The 16,454-nt window shown below is 52.0% G+C and overlaps 1 protein-coding gene across 2 annotated transcripts in view; it reads right to left on the reverse strand.

Moving 5' to 3' along the window:
- The window catches only part of sec31b (SEC31 homolog B, COPII coat complex component), a 35,472-nt gene that overhangs the window by 3,992 nt on the left and 15,026 nt on the right, over positions 1 to 16,454 (reverse strand). For both annotated transcript variants that reach the window (XM_065022988.1, XM_065022987.1), the window contains exons 15-24: positions 16,089 to 16,215; positions 15,449 to 15,594; positions 15,092 to 15,265; positions 14,369 to 14,545; positions 13,729 to 14,038; positions 12,858 to 13,277; positions 3,214 to 3,269; positions 1,550 to 1,711; positions 317 to 436; positions 90 to 161 (exon numbers count right to left, since the gene is read on the reverse strand). In XM_065022988.1, coding sequence (XP_064879060.1) covers positions 90 to 161; positions 317 to 436; positions 1,550 to 1,711; positions 3,214 to 3,269; positions 12,858 to 13,277; positions 13,729 to 14,038; positions 14,369 to 14,545; positions 15,092 to 15,265; positions 15,449 to 15,594; positions 16,089 to 16,215 — 1,764 coding nt within the window. The remainder of the gene's footprint in view (positions 1 to 89; positions 162 to 316; positions 437 to 1,549; positions 1,712 to 3,213; positions 3,270 to 12,857; positions 13,278 to 13,728; positions 14,039 to 14,368; positions 14,546 to 15,091; positions 15,266 to 15,448; positions 15,595 to 16,088; positions 16,216 to 16,454) is intronic.

Raw genomic sequence — 16,454 nt, forward strand, 5'->3', positions numbered from 1 at the left:
ATTTTTTTGAAGGTGTGTGTTTTGAAACAGCAGATTTGTGAACTCTAAGGCTGGGGCCCTGTGGTAGAGTATCTGCTCTGTGTTCTCACCGTTTGCTCTCTCAGCTTGTCATACAGGTACCCAAGGCGTTTCGATGCATCGTCAAGTTTCCTTTTTGTCTGCTGAGGAAAATAAATAAATATATTGAATATTAGGATGTCAGACTCGAACAGCAGCACCTTCAGAATGGCTCTGTGTGTCTTATGCAGAGAGACGGGTAGAAATTATGTCTTTTGAATCACAAGAGCCGATACTACCGTCTTGTGTAAAGACTTACTGGGTCTTGTGCGGCTAGCTGGCAGCGTTGAACCAGGCTGTCGAAGGTCTGCTTGAGGACCATGTGCTCTGCAGGGATCTCTCTCTGCTCCACCCTCTCAGCCGGCAGCGCCTGGAGGAGCTGAAGGGACACACAGGGGTTAGAGGTCGGCCTGCCTATAAGTAACTGGTAGCCTGACTTTAGGGGTTAGAGGTCGGCCTGCCTATAAGTAACTGGTAGCCTAACTTTAGGGGTTAGAGGTCGGCATGCCTATAAGTAACTGGTAGCCTGACTTTAGGGGTTAGAGATCTGTCTACCTATAAGTAACTGGTAGCCTGACTTTAGGGGTTAGAGGTCGGCCTGCCTATAAGTAACTGGTAGCCTGACTTTAGGGGTTAGAGATCTGTCTACCTATAAGTAACTGGTAGCCTGACTTCAGGGGTTAGAGATCTGTCTACCTATAAGTAACTGGTAGCCTGACTTTAGGGGTTAGAGATCTGCCTGCCTATAAGTAACTGGTAGCCTGACTTTAGGGGTTAGAGATCTGCCTGCCTATAAGTAACTGGTAGCCTGACTTTAGGGGTTAGAGATCTGACTACCTATAAGTAACTGGTAGCCTGACTTTAGGGGTTAGAGATCTGACTACCTATAAGTAACTGGTAGCCTGACTTCAGGGGTTAGAGATCTGTCTACCTATAAGTAACTGGTAGCCTGACTTTAGGGGTTAGAGATCTGCCTGCCTATAAGTAACTGGTAGCCTGACTTTAGGGGTTAGAGATCTGACTACCTATAAGCAACTGGTAGCCTGACTTCAGGGGTTAGAGATCTGTCTACCTATAAGTAACTGGTAGCCTGACTTCAGGGGTTAGAGATCTGTCTACCTATAAGTAACTGGTAGCCTGACTTCAGGGGTTAGAGATCTGTCTACCTATAAGTAACTGGTAGCCTGACTTTAGGGGTTAGAGGTCGGCCTACCTATAAGTAACTGGTAGCCTGACTTTAGGGGTTAGAGGTCGGCCTACCTATAAGTAACTGGTAGCCTGACTTTAGGGGTTAGAGGTCGGCCTGCCAGGCCTTAAATAAGAAAGTAAATGGCATCCTGACTTTAGGGGTTAGAGGTCAGGCTGCCAGGCCTTAAATAAGAAAGTAAATGGTACTGGGTTAGGTTGGCACTAGTCTCATGCTACCAGAAATCCCACTGTATTCTGGCTCCAGAACTGGGCATGGAGAAACACAGAAGAGGTTGTCACTGACCTGTACGCTGGGCTCCTGAGGGGCCCCTGGGGGGAACTGCTGCGTGCGGCTGGGGTCGTGGCCCTGCTGTCCTTGGGGCTGATGATGATGGCCCTCCATGGGGAAACCCCCCATAACAGGGGCGGTGATGGGAGCCGGAGGGGTGTAGTTGTCTGGGACAACCTGAGACGCGGACAGAACACAGATTCACACACTGGCAGGTTTATTATTACAGACATAAAAGCTTCACCTACTGGTTAACATACAGCTAAGATCTTAGATTCACCTACTGGTTAACATACAGCTAAGATCTTAGATTCACCTACTGGTTAACATACAGCTAAGATCTTAGATTCACCTACTGGTTAACATACAGCTAAGATCTTAGATTCACCTACTGGTTAACATACAGCTAAGATCTTAGATTCACCTACTGGTTAACATACAGCTAAGATCTTAGCTTCACCTACTGGTTAACATACAGCTAAGATCTTAGATTCACCTACTGGTTAACATACAGCTAAGATCTTAGATTCACCTACTGGTTAACATACAGCTAAGATCTTAGATTCACCTACTGGTTAACATACAGCTAAGATCTTAGATTCACCTACTGCTAAGATTAACATACAGCTAAGATCTTAGATTCACCTACTGGTTAACATACAGCTAAGATCTTAGATTCACCTACTGGTTAACATACAGCTAAGATCTTAGATTCACCTACTGGTTAACATACAGCTAAGATCTTAGATTCACCTACTGGTTAACATACAGCTAAGATCTTAGATTCACCTACTGGTTAACATACAGCTAAGATCTTAGATTCACCTACTGGTTAACATACAGCTAAGATCTTAGATTCACCTACTGGTTAACATACAGCTAAGATCTTAGATTCACCTACTGGTTAACTAAAGATCTTAGATTCACCTACTGGTTAACATACAGCTAAGATCTTAGATTCACCTACTGGTTAACATACAGCTAAGATCTTAGATTCACCTACTGGTTAACATACAGCTAAGATCTTAGATTCACCTACTGGTTAACATACAGCTAAGATCTTAGATTCACCTACTGGTTAACATACAGCTAAGATCTTAGATTCACCTACTGGTTAACATACAGCTAAGATCTTAGATTCACCTACTGGTTAACATACAGCTAAGATCTTAGATTCACCTACTGGTTAACATACAGCTAAGATCTTAGATTCACCTACTGGTTAACATACAGCTAAGATCTTAGATTCACCTACTGGTTAACATACAGCTAAGATCTTAGATTCACCTACTGGTTAACATACAGCTAAGATCTTAGATTCACCTACTGGTTAACATACAGCTAAGATCTTAGATTCACCTACTGGTTAACATACAGCTAAGATCTTAGATTCACCTACTGGTTAACATACAGCTAAGATCTTAGATTCACCTACTGGTTAACATACAGCTAAGATCTTAATGCATGTTTAAACACATGAAAGTACTGAAATAGCAAAGACCGTCTACAACATCTGGAGAACATGGATTCACTGAATACTGGTTTACATACAACTAAGATTGTAGCTATTAACATTTCCAAGATGGTCTACTGGTCCACATTTCTCCAGTCTGAGCTAGTCCATGTTATCAGAGAGGATGGGGAATCCGGTATGAAAGTAATTTATCCAGAGAAGATACCTTTTTCTTCCTAGAACCCCCTCGTACTGCTGGTGGGTCATTCCAGCCATCTTGTCCTATAGATAGTGAAAGATGAATAGTCAGCCACAAGACACCTGATGCTTTTTAAGAATCCAGACAGCAGCCAAAGCCAAGAGCCTAGAGATCCATGGAAAGTTCTGGGACATTAAGTTGAGCAGGTTTATTTCTCAATCTCTTAGGAGGATAAATTAGTCTTAAAAATCACTTTCAACTCTGAAAAACAAAAAAAGGGATTTCCACTTGAGTAGCAACAAACAGGTCACTTCAACAGACAGTAGGTCACTTCAACAAACAGGTCACTTCAACAGACAGCAGGTCACTTCAACAGACAGTAGGTCACTTCAACAAACAGGTCACTTCAACAGACAGTAGGTCACTTCAACAACAGTCACTTCAACAGACAACAGACAGGTCACTTCAACCCAGCCAGGTAGCAGGTCACTTCAACAGACAGTAGCCACTTCAACAGCCAGGCCAGGTAGCAGGTCACTTCAACAGACAGCAGGCCACGGCCAGGTAGCAGGTCACTTCAACAGACAGCAGGTCACTTCAACAGACAGCAGGTCACTTCAACAGACAGCAGGTCACTTCAACAGACAGTAGGCCACGGCCAGGTAGCAGGTCACTTCAACAGACAGTAGGCCACGGCCAGGCAGCAGGTCACTTCAACAGACAGCAGGCCAGGCCAGGTAGCAGGTCACTTCAACAGACAGCAGGCCACGGCCAGGCAGCAGGTCACTTCAACAGACAGTAGGCCACGGCCAGGCAGCAGGTCACTTCAACAGACAGTAGGCCACGGCCAGGCAGCAGGTCACTTCAACAGACAGCAGGCCTTCACGGCCAGGCAGCAGGTCACTTCAACAGACAGCAGGCCACTTCAACAGACAGCAGGCCACGGCCAGGCAGCAGGTCACTTCAACAGACAGCAGGCCACGGCCAGGCAGCAGGTCACTTCAACAGACAGCAGGCACTTCAACAGGCCACTTCAACAGTTCACTTCAACAGACAGCAGGCCACGGCCAGGCAGCAGGTCACTTCAACAGACAGCAGGCCACGGTCCTTCAACAGACAGTAGGCCAGGCCAGGCAGTCACTTCAACAGACAGTAGGCCAGGCCAGGCAGGCCTTCAGACAGTAGGCCACGGCCAGGCAGCAGGTCACTTCAACAGACAGCAGGCCACGGCCAGGCAGCAGGTCACTTCAACAGACAGTAGGCAGCAGGTCACTTCAACAGACAGAGGCCACGGCCAGGCAGCAGGTCACTTCAACAGACAGCAGGGCCAGGCAGCAGGTCACTTCAACAGACAGCCCAGGTAGGCAGGTCACTTCAACAGACAGCAGGCCACGGCCACTTCAACAGACAGCAACGGCCAGGTCACTTCAACAGACAGCAGGCCACGGCCAGGCAGCAGGTCACTTCAACAGACAGCAGGCCTTCAGGCAGCAGGTCACTTCAACAGACAGCAGGCCACGGCCAGGTAGCAGGCAGTCACTTCAACAGACAGCCAGGCCAGGTAGCGGCACTTCAGACAGCAGGCCAGGTCACTTCAACAGACAGCAGGCCAGGCACACTTCAAGACAGAGGCCAGGCCAGGTCACTTCAAGACAGACTTCAACAGACAGCCACGGCCAGGCAGTCACTTCAACAGACAGCACGGCCAGGCAGCAGGTCACTTCAACAGACAGCAGGCCACGGCCAGGCAGCAGGTCACTTCAAGACAGACAGGGCCACGGCCAGGCAGCAGGTCACTTCAACAGGTCACTTCAACAGACAGGCAGCCACAGGCCACGGCCAGGCAGCAGGTCACTTCAACAGACAGCAGGCCAGGCAGCAGGTCACTTCAACAGACAGCAGGTCACTTCAACAGACAGCAGGCCACGGCCAGGCAGCAGGTCACTTCAACAGACAGTAGGCCACGGCCAGGCAGCAGGTCACTTCAACAGACAGCAGGTCACTTCAACAGACAGCAGGTCACTTCAACAGACAGCAGGTCACTTCAACAGACAGCAGGTCACTTCAACAGACAGCCAGGCACGGCCAGGCAGCAGGTCACTTCAACAGACAGCAGGGCCACGGCCAGACAGCAGGCCAGGCAGCAGGTCACTTCAGACAGACACTTCAACAGACAGCAGGGCCACGGCCAGGCAGCAGGTCACTTCAACAGACAGCAGGCCACTTCCAGACAGCAGGTCACTTCAACAGACAGCAGGCAGGCCACTTCAACAGACAGTAGGCCACGGCCAGGTAGCAGGTCACTTCAACAGACAGCAGGCCACGGCCAGGCAGCAGGTCACTTCAACAGACAGCAGGTCACTTCAACAGACAGCAGGCCACGGCCAGGCAGCAGGTCACTTCAACAGACAGCAGGCCACGGCCAGGCAGCAGGTCACTTCAACAGACAGTAGGCCACGGCCAGGCAGCAGGTCACTTCAACAGACAGCAGGCCACGGCCAGGCAGCAGGTCACTTCAACAGACAGCAGGCCAGGCCAGGGCAGCAGGTCACTTCAACAGACAGCAGGCCACTTCAACAGACCAGGTCAGACAGGTCACTCACTTCAACAGACAGCAGGCCACGGCCAGGCAGCAGGTCACTTCAACAGACAGCAGGCCACGGCCAGGCAGCAGGTCACTTCAACAGGCCACGGCCAGGCAGCAGGTCACTTCAACAGACAGCAGGCCACGGCCAGGTAGCAGGTCACTTCAACAGACAGCACGGCCAGGCAGCAGGTCACTTCAACAGACAGGCCCACGGCCACACTTCAACAGACAGCAGGGCCAGGCAGCGGAGTCACTTCACGGCCACGGCCAGGCAGCAGGTCACTTCAACAGACAGCAGGCCCACGGCCAGGACCACGGCCAGGCAGCAGGTCACTCACTCACTTCAACAGACAGCAGGCCACGGCCAGGCAGCAGGTCACTTCAACAGACAGCAGGCCACTTCAACAGGCCAGGCAGCAGGTCACTTCACTTCACTTCAACAGACAGTAGGCCACGGCAGCAGGGTCACTTCAACAGACAGTCCACGGCCAGGCAGCAGGTCACTTCAACAGACAGCCAGGCCAGGCAGCAGGTCACTTCACAGACAGTAGGCCACGGCCAGGCAGCAGGTCACTTCAACAGACAGTAGGCCACGGCCAGGCAGCAGGTCACTTCAACAGACAGGCCACGGCCAGGCAGCAGGTCACTCACTCAACAGACAGCAGGCCACGGCCAGGCAGCAGGTCACTTCAACAGACAGCAGGCCACGGCCAGGCAGCAGGTCACTTCAACAGACAGCCAGGCACTTCACGGCCAGGCAGCAGGTCACTTCAACAACAGACAGCCAGGCCACCCAGGCAGCAGGTCACTTCAACAGACAGCAGGTCACTTCAACAGACAGCAGCAGGTCACTTCAACAGACAGCGGCCACGGCCAGGCCAGCAGGTCACTTCAACAGACAGCAGGGCCACGGCCAGGCAGGTAGCAGGTCACTTCAACAGACAGCAGGCCACGGCCAGGTAGCAGGTCACTTCAACAGACAGCAGGCCACGGCCAGGTAGCAGGTCACTTCAACAGACAGCCAGGCCACACTTCAACAGACAGCCAGGCCACGGCCACTTCAACAGGCCAGGCAGCAGGTCACTTCAACAGACAGCAGGCCAGCAGGTCACTTCAACAGACAGCAGGCCACGGCCAGGCAGCAGGTCACTTCAACAGACAGCAGGCCAACAGACAGCAGGCCACGGCCAGGTAGCAGGTCACTTCAACAGACAGCACGGCCAGGCAGCAGGTCACTTCAACAGACAGTAGGCCACGGCCAGGCCAGGTAGCAGGTCACTTCAACAGACAGCAGGCCACGGCCAGGCAGCAGGTCACTTCAACAGACAGCCAGGCCACGGTCCAGGCAGCAGGTCACTTCAACAGACAGCGGGCCACGGCCAGGCAGCAGGTCACTTCAACAGACAGCAGGCCACGGCCAGGCAGCAGGTCACTTCAACAGACAGGACAGCAGGCCACGGCCAGGCAGCAGGTCACTTCAACAGACAGCAGGCCACGGCCAGGCAGCAGGTCACTTCAACAGACAGCACTTCCAGACAGCAGGCCAGGACAGCAGGTCACTTCAACAGACAGCAGGCCACGGCCAGGCAGCAGGTCACTTCAACAGACAGCAGGCCACGGCCAGGCAGCAGGTCACTTCAACAGACAGCAGGCCACGGCCAGGCAGCAGGTCACTTCAACAGACAGCAGGCACTTCAACAGACAGGGCCAGGTAGCAGGTCACTTCAACAGACAGAGGGGGTCACTTCAACAGACAGCAGGTCACTTCAACAGACAGCAGGCCAGGCCACGGCCAGGCAGCAGGTCACTTCAACAGACAGCAGGCCACGGCCAGGCAGCAGGTCACTTCAACAGACAGCAGGCCACGGCCAGGCAGCAGGTCACTTCAACAGACAGCAGGCCACGGCCAGGCAGCAGGTCACTTCAACAGACAGCAGGCCACGGCCAGGCAGCAGGTCACTTCAACAGACAGCAGGCCACGGCCAGGCAGCAGGTCACTTCAACAGACAGCGGGCCACGGCCAGGCAGCAGGTCACTTCAACAGACAGCAGGCCACGGCCAGGCAGCAGGTCACTTCAACAGACAGCAGGCCACGCCAGGCAGGCCAGGTCACTTCACTTCAACAGACAGCAGGCCACGGCCAGGCAGCAGGTCACTTCAACAGACAGTAGGCCACGGCCCGGGTAGGGTCACTTCAACAGACAGCGGCCACGGCCAGGTAGCAGGTCACTTCCACAGACAGGCAGGCCACGGCCAGGCAGGTGGCAGGTCACTTCAACAGACAGGTCACTTCAACAGACAGTAGGCCACGGCCAGGTAGCAGGTCACTTCAACAGACAGCAGGCCACGGCCAGGCAGCAGGTCACTTCAACAGACAGCAGGCCACGGCCAGGCAGCAGGTCACTTCAACAGACAGTAGGTCACTTCAACAGACAGGCCACGGCCAGGCAGCAGGTCACTTCAACAGACAGCCAGGCCAGGCCACTTCAACCAGGCAGCAGGTCACTTCAACAGACAGCAGGCCACTTCAACAGCCAGGCAGCAGGTCACTTCAACAGACAGTAGGCCACGGCCAGGCAACAGACAGTAGGCCAAAACAGGCAGCAGGTCACTTCAACAGACAGCAGGCCACGGCCAGGCAGCAGGTCACTTCAACAGACAGCAGGCCACGGCCAGGCAGCAGGTCACTTCAACAACAGACAGCAGGTCACTTCAACAGACAGCAGGCCACGGCCAGGCAGCAGGCAGCAGGTCACTTCAACAGACAGCAGGCCACGGCCAGGCAGCAGGTCACTTCAACAGACAGCAGGCCACGGCCAGGCAGCAGGTCACTTCAACAGACAGCAGGCCAGGCCACACTTCAACAGACAGCAGGCCACGGCCAGGCAGCAGGTCACTTCAACAGACAGCAGGCCAGCGGCCAGGCCAGCAGGTCACTTCAACAGACAGCAGGCCAGGTAGTCACTTCAACCAGCAGGCCACGGCCAGGTATCACGGCCAGGCAGCAGGTCAAGACAGACGGCCAGGTGGCAGGTCACTTCAACAGACAGGCCAGCAGGCAGCAGGTCACTTCATCAGACAGCAGGTCCACAGACAGCAGGCCAGGCCAGGCAGCAGGTCACTTCAACAGACAGCAGGCCACGGCCAGGCAGCAGGTCACTTCAACAGACAGCAGGGCCACTCACTTCAACAGACAGGGCCACGGCCAGGCAGGTCACTTCAACAGACAGTCACTTCAGGTCACTTCAACAGACAGCGGGCCACGGCCAGGTAGCAGGTCACTTCAACAGACAGCGGGCCACGGCCAGGCAGCAGGTCACTTCAACAGACAGCAGGCCACCAGGCCAGGCAGCAGGTCACTTCAAAACCAGGCCAGACGGCCAGGCAGCAGGTCACTTCAACAGACAGCCCACGGCCAGGTAGCAGGTCACTTCAACAGACAGCAGGCCACGGCCAGGCAGCAGGTCACTTCAACAGACAGCAGGCCACGGCCAGGCAGCAGGTCACTTCAACAGACAGCCAGGGTCACTTCAACAGACAGCGGGCCACGGCCAGGTAGCAGGTCACTTCAACAGACTTAGGCAGCAGGTCACTTCAACAGACAGCATCACGGCCAAGCAGGTCACTTCAACAGACAGCAGGCCACGGCCAGGTCAGGTCACTTCAACAGACTTCAGCAGGGGTCCAACAGACGGCCAGGCAGCAGACAGCGGTCACTTCAACAGTCACAGGCAGACAGCAGGCCCCAGGTCAGGTCACTTCAACAGACAGCAGGGCCACGGCCAGGCAGCAGGTCACTTCAACAGACAGCCACGGCCAGGCGGACCAGGCCAGCCAGGTCAGGTCACTTCAACAGACAGCAGGTCACTTCAACAGACACCATTCAAAGACAGCCCTGTCCAAGGCCAGGCAGCAGGTCACTTCAACAGACAAACGGCCAGGCAGGTCACTTCAACAGACAGCAGGCCACGGCCAGGCAGCAGGTCACTTCAACAGACAGCTACGGCCAGGCTCACTTCAACAGACAGCGGGCCACGGCCAGGCAGCAGGTCACTTCAACAGACAGCAGGCCAGGCAGCAGGTCACTTCAAGCAGGCCCAGGCAGCAGGTCACTTCAACAGACAGCAGGCCACGGCCAGGCAGCAGGTCACTTCAACAGACAGCATATCCAGGCAGCAGGTCACTTCAACAGACAGCAGGCCAAGGCCAGGCAGCAGGTCACTTCAACTTCATCCAGACAGGCCAAGGCCAGGCAGCAGGTCACTTCAACAGACAGCAGGCCAAGGCCAGGCAGCAGGTCACTTCAACAGACAGCAGGCCACGGCCAGGCAGCAGGTCACTTCAACAGACAGCAGGCCAAGGCCAGGCAGCATCACAGTGCAGTTAGATTGGACACACTGACTCACAATAACACATTATTGTTGTTCCATTATCTTCACTACTTGGCATAGCCTAATACTGTGGTAAATTTACATTTTTTAGTACTCAAATATCATAAACTTAAAACAGATATTTCAGTATTAAATGAGTAAATGTAAATCGCCAACAACAGTGATGGATTATTTCACTACATCGTTACAATGTTTGTTATAAATCAAAGACCGGCTCAACACGTTCCTGTAAAATCATGTGACGGCACAAGACCTTTCTACATGTCTGCATTAACACAGTCTTATCCCACCATATCTAAACCTAGCCCTGTCTTATCCCACCATATCTAAACCTAGCCCTGTCTTATCCCACCATATCTAAACCTAGCCCTGTCCTATCCCACCATATCTAAACCTAGCCCTGTCTTATCCCACCATATCTAAACCTAGCCCTGTCTTATCCCACCATATCTAAACCTAAACCTAGCCCTGTCTATCCCACCATATCTAAACCTAGCCCTGTCTTATCCCACCATATCTAAACCTAGCCCTGTCTTATCCCACCATATCTAAACCTAGCCCTGTCTTATCCCACCATATCTAAACCTAGCCCTGTCTTATCCCACCATATCTAAACCTAGCCCTGTCTTATCCCACCATATCTAAACCTAGCCCTGTCTTATCCCACCATATCTAAACCTAGCCCTGTCTTATCCCACCATATCTAAACCTAGCCCTGTCTTATCCCACCATATCTAAACCTAGCCCTGTCTTATCCCACCATATCTAAACCTAGCCCTGTCTATCCCACCATATCTAAACCTAGCCCTGTCTTATCCCACCATATCTAAACCTAGCCCTGTCCCCATATCCCACCTAAACCTAGCCCTGTCTAACCATATCTAAACCTAGCCCTGTCCTATCCCACCATATCTAAACCTAGCCCTGTCCTATCCCACCATATCTAAACCCTAGCCCTGTCTTATCCCACCATATCTAAACCATAGCCCTGTCCTATCCCACCATATCTAAACCTAGTGTTCCACCATATCTAAACCTAGCCCTGTCCTATCCCACCATATCTAAACCTAGCCCTGTCTTATCCCACCATATCTAAACCTAGCCCTGTCTTATCCCACCATATCTAAACCTAGCCCTGTCCTATCCCACCATATCTAAACCTAGCCCTGTCTTATCCCACCATATCTAAACCTATCCCTGTCTGCATTAACAGTCTTATCCCACCATATCCAAACCTATCCCTGTCTTATCCCACCATATCTAAACCTAGCCCTGTCTTATCCCACCATATCTAAACCTAGCCCTGTCTTATCCCACCATATCTGTATCCCTGTCTTATCACCCTAAACATTCCCTTTATAAACCTACGTCTTATCCCACCATATCTAAACCTAGGTCTGCATCCCACCATATCTAAACAGTAGGGTCCTAAGTACCCTGAAAGTTAAACAAGGAGGATCCCAGCTCAACCATCAGAAGCCCTGTCTTATTTAAACCTAGAAATGAAAACGTTCTTATCCCACCATCAAACGTCTCAAATCTCACTACACATGATTTAGTATTTATAAAAAACCTAGACCAAGTGTTCATCCCAGGTCAACAGTAGGTGGATTCTGTTTACCATAAATGATCCCATAAAGATATGGTCCTTAAAGATGACTATCCCAGGTAACAGATAAACAGGTCCTATCCCACCATTACAGAACTGTGTCCCACATTACAGCCCCATATCCCACCATTCTAAAAGAGTCCCATCCCATCTCCCAGGTCAACAGTAGGGTCCTACCGACCGTCTTATCTATCCCAGGTCAACAGTAGGGTCCTACCCCGTCTTATCGATCCCAGGTCAACAGTAGGGTCCTACCCTACCGTATCCCACCATATCCCAGGTCAACAGTAGGGTCCTACCGACCGTCTGCATTAACAGATCCCAGGTCAACAGTAGGGTCCTACCGACCGTACGATCCCAGGTCAACAGTAGGGTCCTACCGACCGTACGATCCCAGGTCAACAGTAGGGTCCTACCGACCGTACGATCCCAGGTCAACAGTAGGGTCCTACCGACCGTACGATCCCAGGTCAACAGTAGGGTCCTACTGACCGTATGATCCCAGGTCAACAGTAGGGTCCTACCGACCGTATGATCCCAGGTCAACAGTAGGGTCCTACCGACCGTACTATCCCAGGTCAACAGTAGGGTCCTACTGACCGTATGATCCCAGGTCAACAGTAGGGTCCTACCGACGGTACGATCCCAGGTCAACAGTAGGGTCCTACCGACCATACGATCCCAGGTCAACAGTAGGGTCCTACCGACGGTACGAGCCCCGGTCAACAGTAGGGTCCTACCGACGGTACGAGCCCAGGTCAACAGTAGGGTCCTACCGACCGTACGATCCCAGGTCAACAGTAGGGTCCTACCGACCGTACGATCCCAGGTCAACAGTAGGGTCCTACCGACGGTACGAGCCCAGGTCAACAGTAGGGTCCTACCGACCGTACGAGCCCAGGTCAACAGTAGGGTCCTACCGACCGTACGATCCCTGGTCAACAGTAGGGTCCTACCGACCGTACGATCCCAGGTCAACAGTAGGGTCCTACTGACCGTACGAGCCCAGGTCAACAGTAGTGCACTATACCAGGCATAGGATGGCATTTGGGAAGCAACACATGAATTGCATCATGGTCAGTACCTGTAGGAGGAGGAGCAACCGACGGAGCAGAGAAGGACTTGACGGCCGGGGCTCCAGGACCTCCTTGTGGGTACCCAGGTCCCAGGGGTGGGTACGGACCAGAGGGGGGACCTGCAGGTGGGCCCTGGCTGTGAAGGTGAGACCCCCCTGGTGGGTACATGCCGACGGGGGCCCCAGGCTGCTGGTAGCTGGGTGGCATGGGGCCTGAAGGGAGCGAGGTGGGGGTGAAGCCTGACGGAGGTGGCCCTGGGCTGGGCATGGTGGGGAGGCCGCCAGGGGCAGAGAACGGAGGCAGGGGGGGTCCAGATAGGCTGGAGCCTGGCATAGCAGGTCCTGGAGGGAAGGCAGAGAGGCCGGGGCCACCTAGTCCTGCAGACATGGGCTGCTGTTGTGGCTGGAATGGCTGGAGTGGAGAGAACCCTGAGCAGACAGGAGACAGACATGCTACATCAAGACCAGTCTGGAGTAGTGTCTGGCAGGTGACAGAGTAGTACCTGGTTCAGCAGGGCACAGCTTGTATATTACGTTCAGATAGAAATATATTATGTAGAACAAACATGTTTCAATGTCACATACACAAGTACAGTGCTTCTACACCTGCATTGCTTTGGAGTTTTAGGCTGGGTTTCTGTACAGCACTTTGAGATATATCAGCTGATGTACGAAGGGCTAGATAAATACATTTGATTTGATACAGTGAAATGCCTTTCTTACAAGCTCCAAACCCAACAATGCAGCAATCAATATCAAATGTAGCGCTAGAAATAACACAGGATAGAAAAACAACCAGATGAAGTCAGTAAGCATCCTACACACAGGGTCAGACATAACACCTGCTGAACACGGCCCTGGACGGAGGGCGAGTGCCTACCTGGGGCAGTGGCAGGATGTTGAGGGTAGGCTGGCCGTAGTCCTGTACGTGGCAGCCCACTAGGTGGAGGAGCAGGGGAGGAGGGGGGCAGACCGCCATACGAAGGAGGAGGCAGCCCTCTGGAGAGAGCAGCAGCTTGAGGAGTGAAGACTGTCGTCATAGGAGGCTGGCCACCCACTGACATCACAGGAGGAGGAGGCTGGCCACCCACTGACATCACAGGAGGAGGAGGCTGGCCACCCACTGACATCACAGGAAGAGGAGGCTGGCCACCCACTGACATCACAGGAAGAGGAGGCTGGTAGGGCCCCTGGAGAGGAACATCATTTACACACAGCCGGCGTCCCAAAACGGCACCTTATTCCCTTTATAGTGAACTACTTCAACAGTAGACTGGAACGCAGCCACAGAAACACACAGGAGAGAATAACAATATACCAAGCTGATGTTTCACAACATGAACTCTAGCAACTGCAATGATATCTTCAAGTGGAGATTAGATTCATCGATGTATAAATCAATGGAAATACATCTGTTTACTTTGTGTTTTAGAATCCTCAATCAGTTTTATATGTGTTTATTGTTGCATTCTCAAGGCTGAGGCAAAAGTGTCAAATAAAATGCATTCATTCCTAAATACCGGTGTCTGTGCCGGTGGTTGTGCTTGGACGGGGACAGCAGGGGCCTGAGCGGGGGCAGGGTCGCCCCCAGTCACCCTGACTCTGTTGTAAGGGAACGGTGGGGGCTGTTGCCCCCCTGCAGCGCCTCCCTCTCCCTGGGCGTGGAACAGCCGGTCTCTCATCATCATGATGCAAGCCTGCAGGAGGACAAACACCACAGAACAACAGTTCTAATAGTACTGGAAATATTTCAGTTTGATGCGTCAGCCTGCCCGAGGGGGTCAACTATAAACCAGGGAGTTAGCAGGCTAACTTGCCCATTTCAAGCTTAGCAAAAACATATGATAATAATAATAATAATAATAATAATAAATCATAATATTTAGGCATGGTTTTATTGACTCAACAGCCAAGAACACATGGATGTTTAGCTTTGTTAATGAACCAGAAAATGTGTAGTAATTTCTGGTTGTTTATCAAAGTAAGCTGGTTAACTCATTGATCCTGCTCTGCAGTACAGCCCTCTGGAGTAACAGATGGTGGGACAAACCCTTTCTGGACCACAACAACATGAAGTTCTCTTTCATCAGGCAAGATCAACGAAGCATAACTTACATATTACAATGCAGGTCTGAACAGGATCCCAGGAGAGAGAAAACATGGGGTCTTTGAAGCACGATGACACGTTTTAAACATTTCCTGGTTGATAAGGAAGAAGAAGAGGAGTGGGAGGTTGTGTTTACCTGGTCTGAGGTGTCTGGCAGGTAGGACAGGGCTGTAGCCAGGCTGCCTTGTGAAGCTAGGAGACCAGCGTAGTGAGTCAGCTTGTCAGCCAGGACAGGACTCTGTACAGTCACCTCGCTGTTCCTCAGACGCTCCACAGACTTACGCAGAACCATCATCTTCTCTACCAAGTCCTGGCGGTCAATCACACAGACGACATAATGTTACCACCTGGTTACTACCACGCCAATAGAGATGGTATCTGTGGCCAGTTATCACATCATCATAACGCTTGGGTTCACTTGGAAAAGTGACTTCCATCGTTAAATGAAGGATAAATATATAGATAATATATATAAAAAAACTTGATTTCTTACCTCTAAAACCAGGGGAGATGAGCAGTCCCTCTGCAGGGCCCAGCATTCCACTAGTTTCTCAATGTTCCCAGAGCAAATGTAACAGAGACATGCCTGCAGACAGCGTTTCTCTGTCCTCTCCCCCTCCAGACGAGACCCCAGGGTCTCTACAGTACCAGGAGAGGGCGGGAGAGCAAGGAAGAGAGAGAGGAGGAGAGGTTAGATAGAAGATGTAACAGAGATCAGTTATAGTCCAACCAGGAGAAAGGGAGGGAGGGGTTAGGAACAGGAAGCAGAAGAGCTACACAGCACAGAGATCAGTTATAGTCCTACCAGGAGAAAGGGAGGGAGGGGTTAGGAACAGGAAACAGAAGAGCTACACAGCACAGGGATCAGTTATAGTCCTACCAGGAGAAAGGGAGGGAGGGGTTAGGAACAGGAAACAGAAGAGCTACACAGCACAGGGATCAGTTATAGTCCTACCAGGAGAAAGGGAGGGAGGGGTTAGGAACAGGAAACAGAAGAGACCATCAGGTACAATCAGGTCTCTCTTCTGAAATAGATTTCTAGTGACTTGCAGAAATAAGCGTTGAACTCAAGGTAAAAGCAAGCCGGGGTTTACTGATGCCTTTGTTTACGATCCTCAACATCTTGTTCTTACCACACAGATGAGCAAACTGTTTGGGGTGAGCGTAGGTCAGGAGAGCAGCGAGAGCCTCCTTCCAGTTCTCCAAGGCACAGCTCTGCACGATGTCTCCCCAGTTCTGGGTCACCACGGATGAGATCAGCTGAGGACGGTCGACAGTAAACTTAACCAGGTTGTATGTATTCATGTTGACTCAGATTATTTTGCACTGTTGATACAAAATAACTATATTCTGAACTAAACTAACTTTGCTAGCTAGTAATCAAGTCATACAAATATGATAAAAATCAAATAGCCGTGAGGGTAAGTCCCAAATGTTCCCTGTCTTACCATAGAGATGCTGTTCCTCTGCTCGTCCAGGTATGTCCCCCCCCCCCCTGT

This window comes from Oncorhynchus nerka, linkage group LG10 (genome assembly GCF_034236695.1).
Source record: "Oncorhynchus nerka isolate Pitt River linkage group LG10, Oner_Uvic_2.0, whole genome shotgun sequence".
Taxonomy (NCBI): domain Eukaryota; kingdom Metazoa; phylum Chordata; class Actinopteri; order Salmoniformes; family Salmonidae; genus Oncorhynchus; species Oncorhynchus nerka.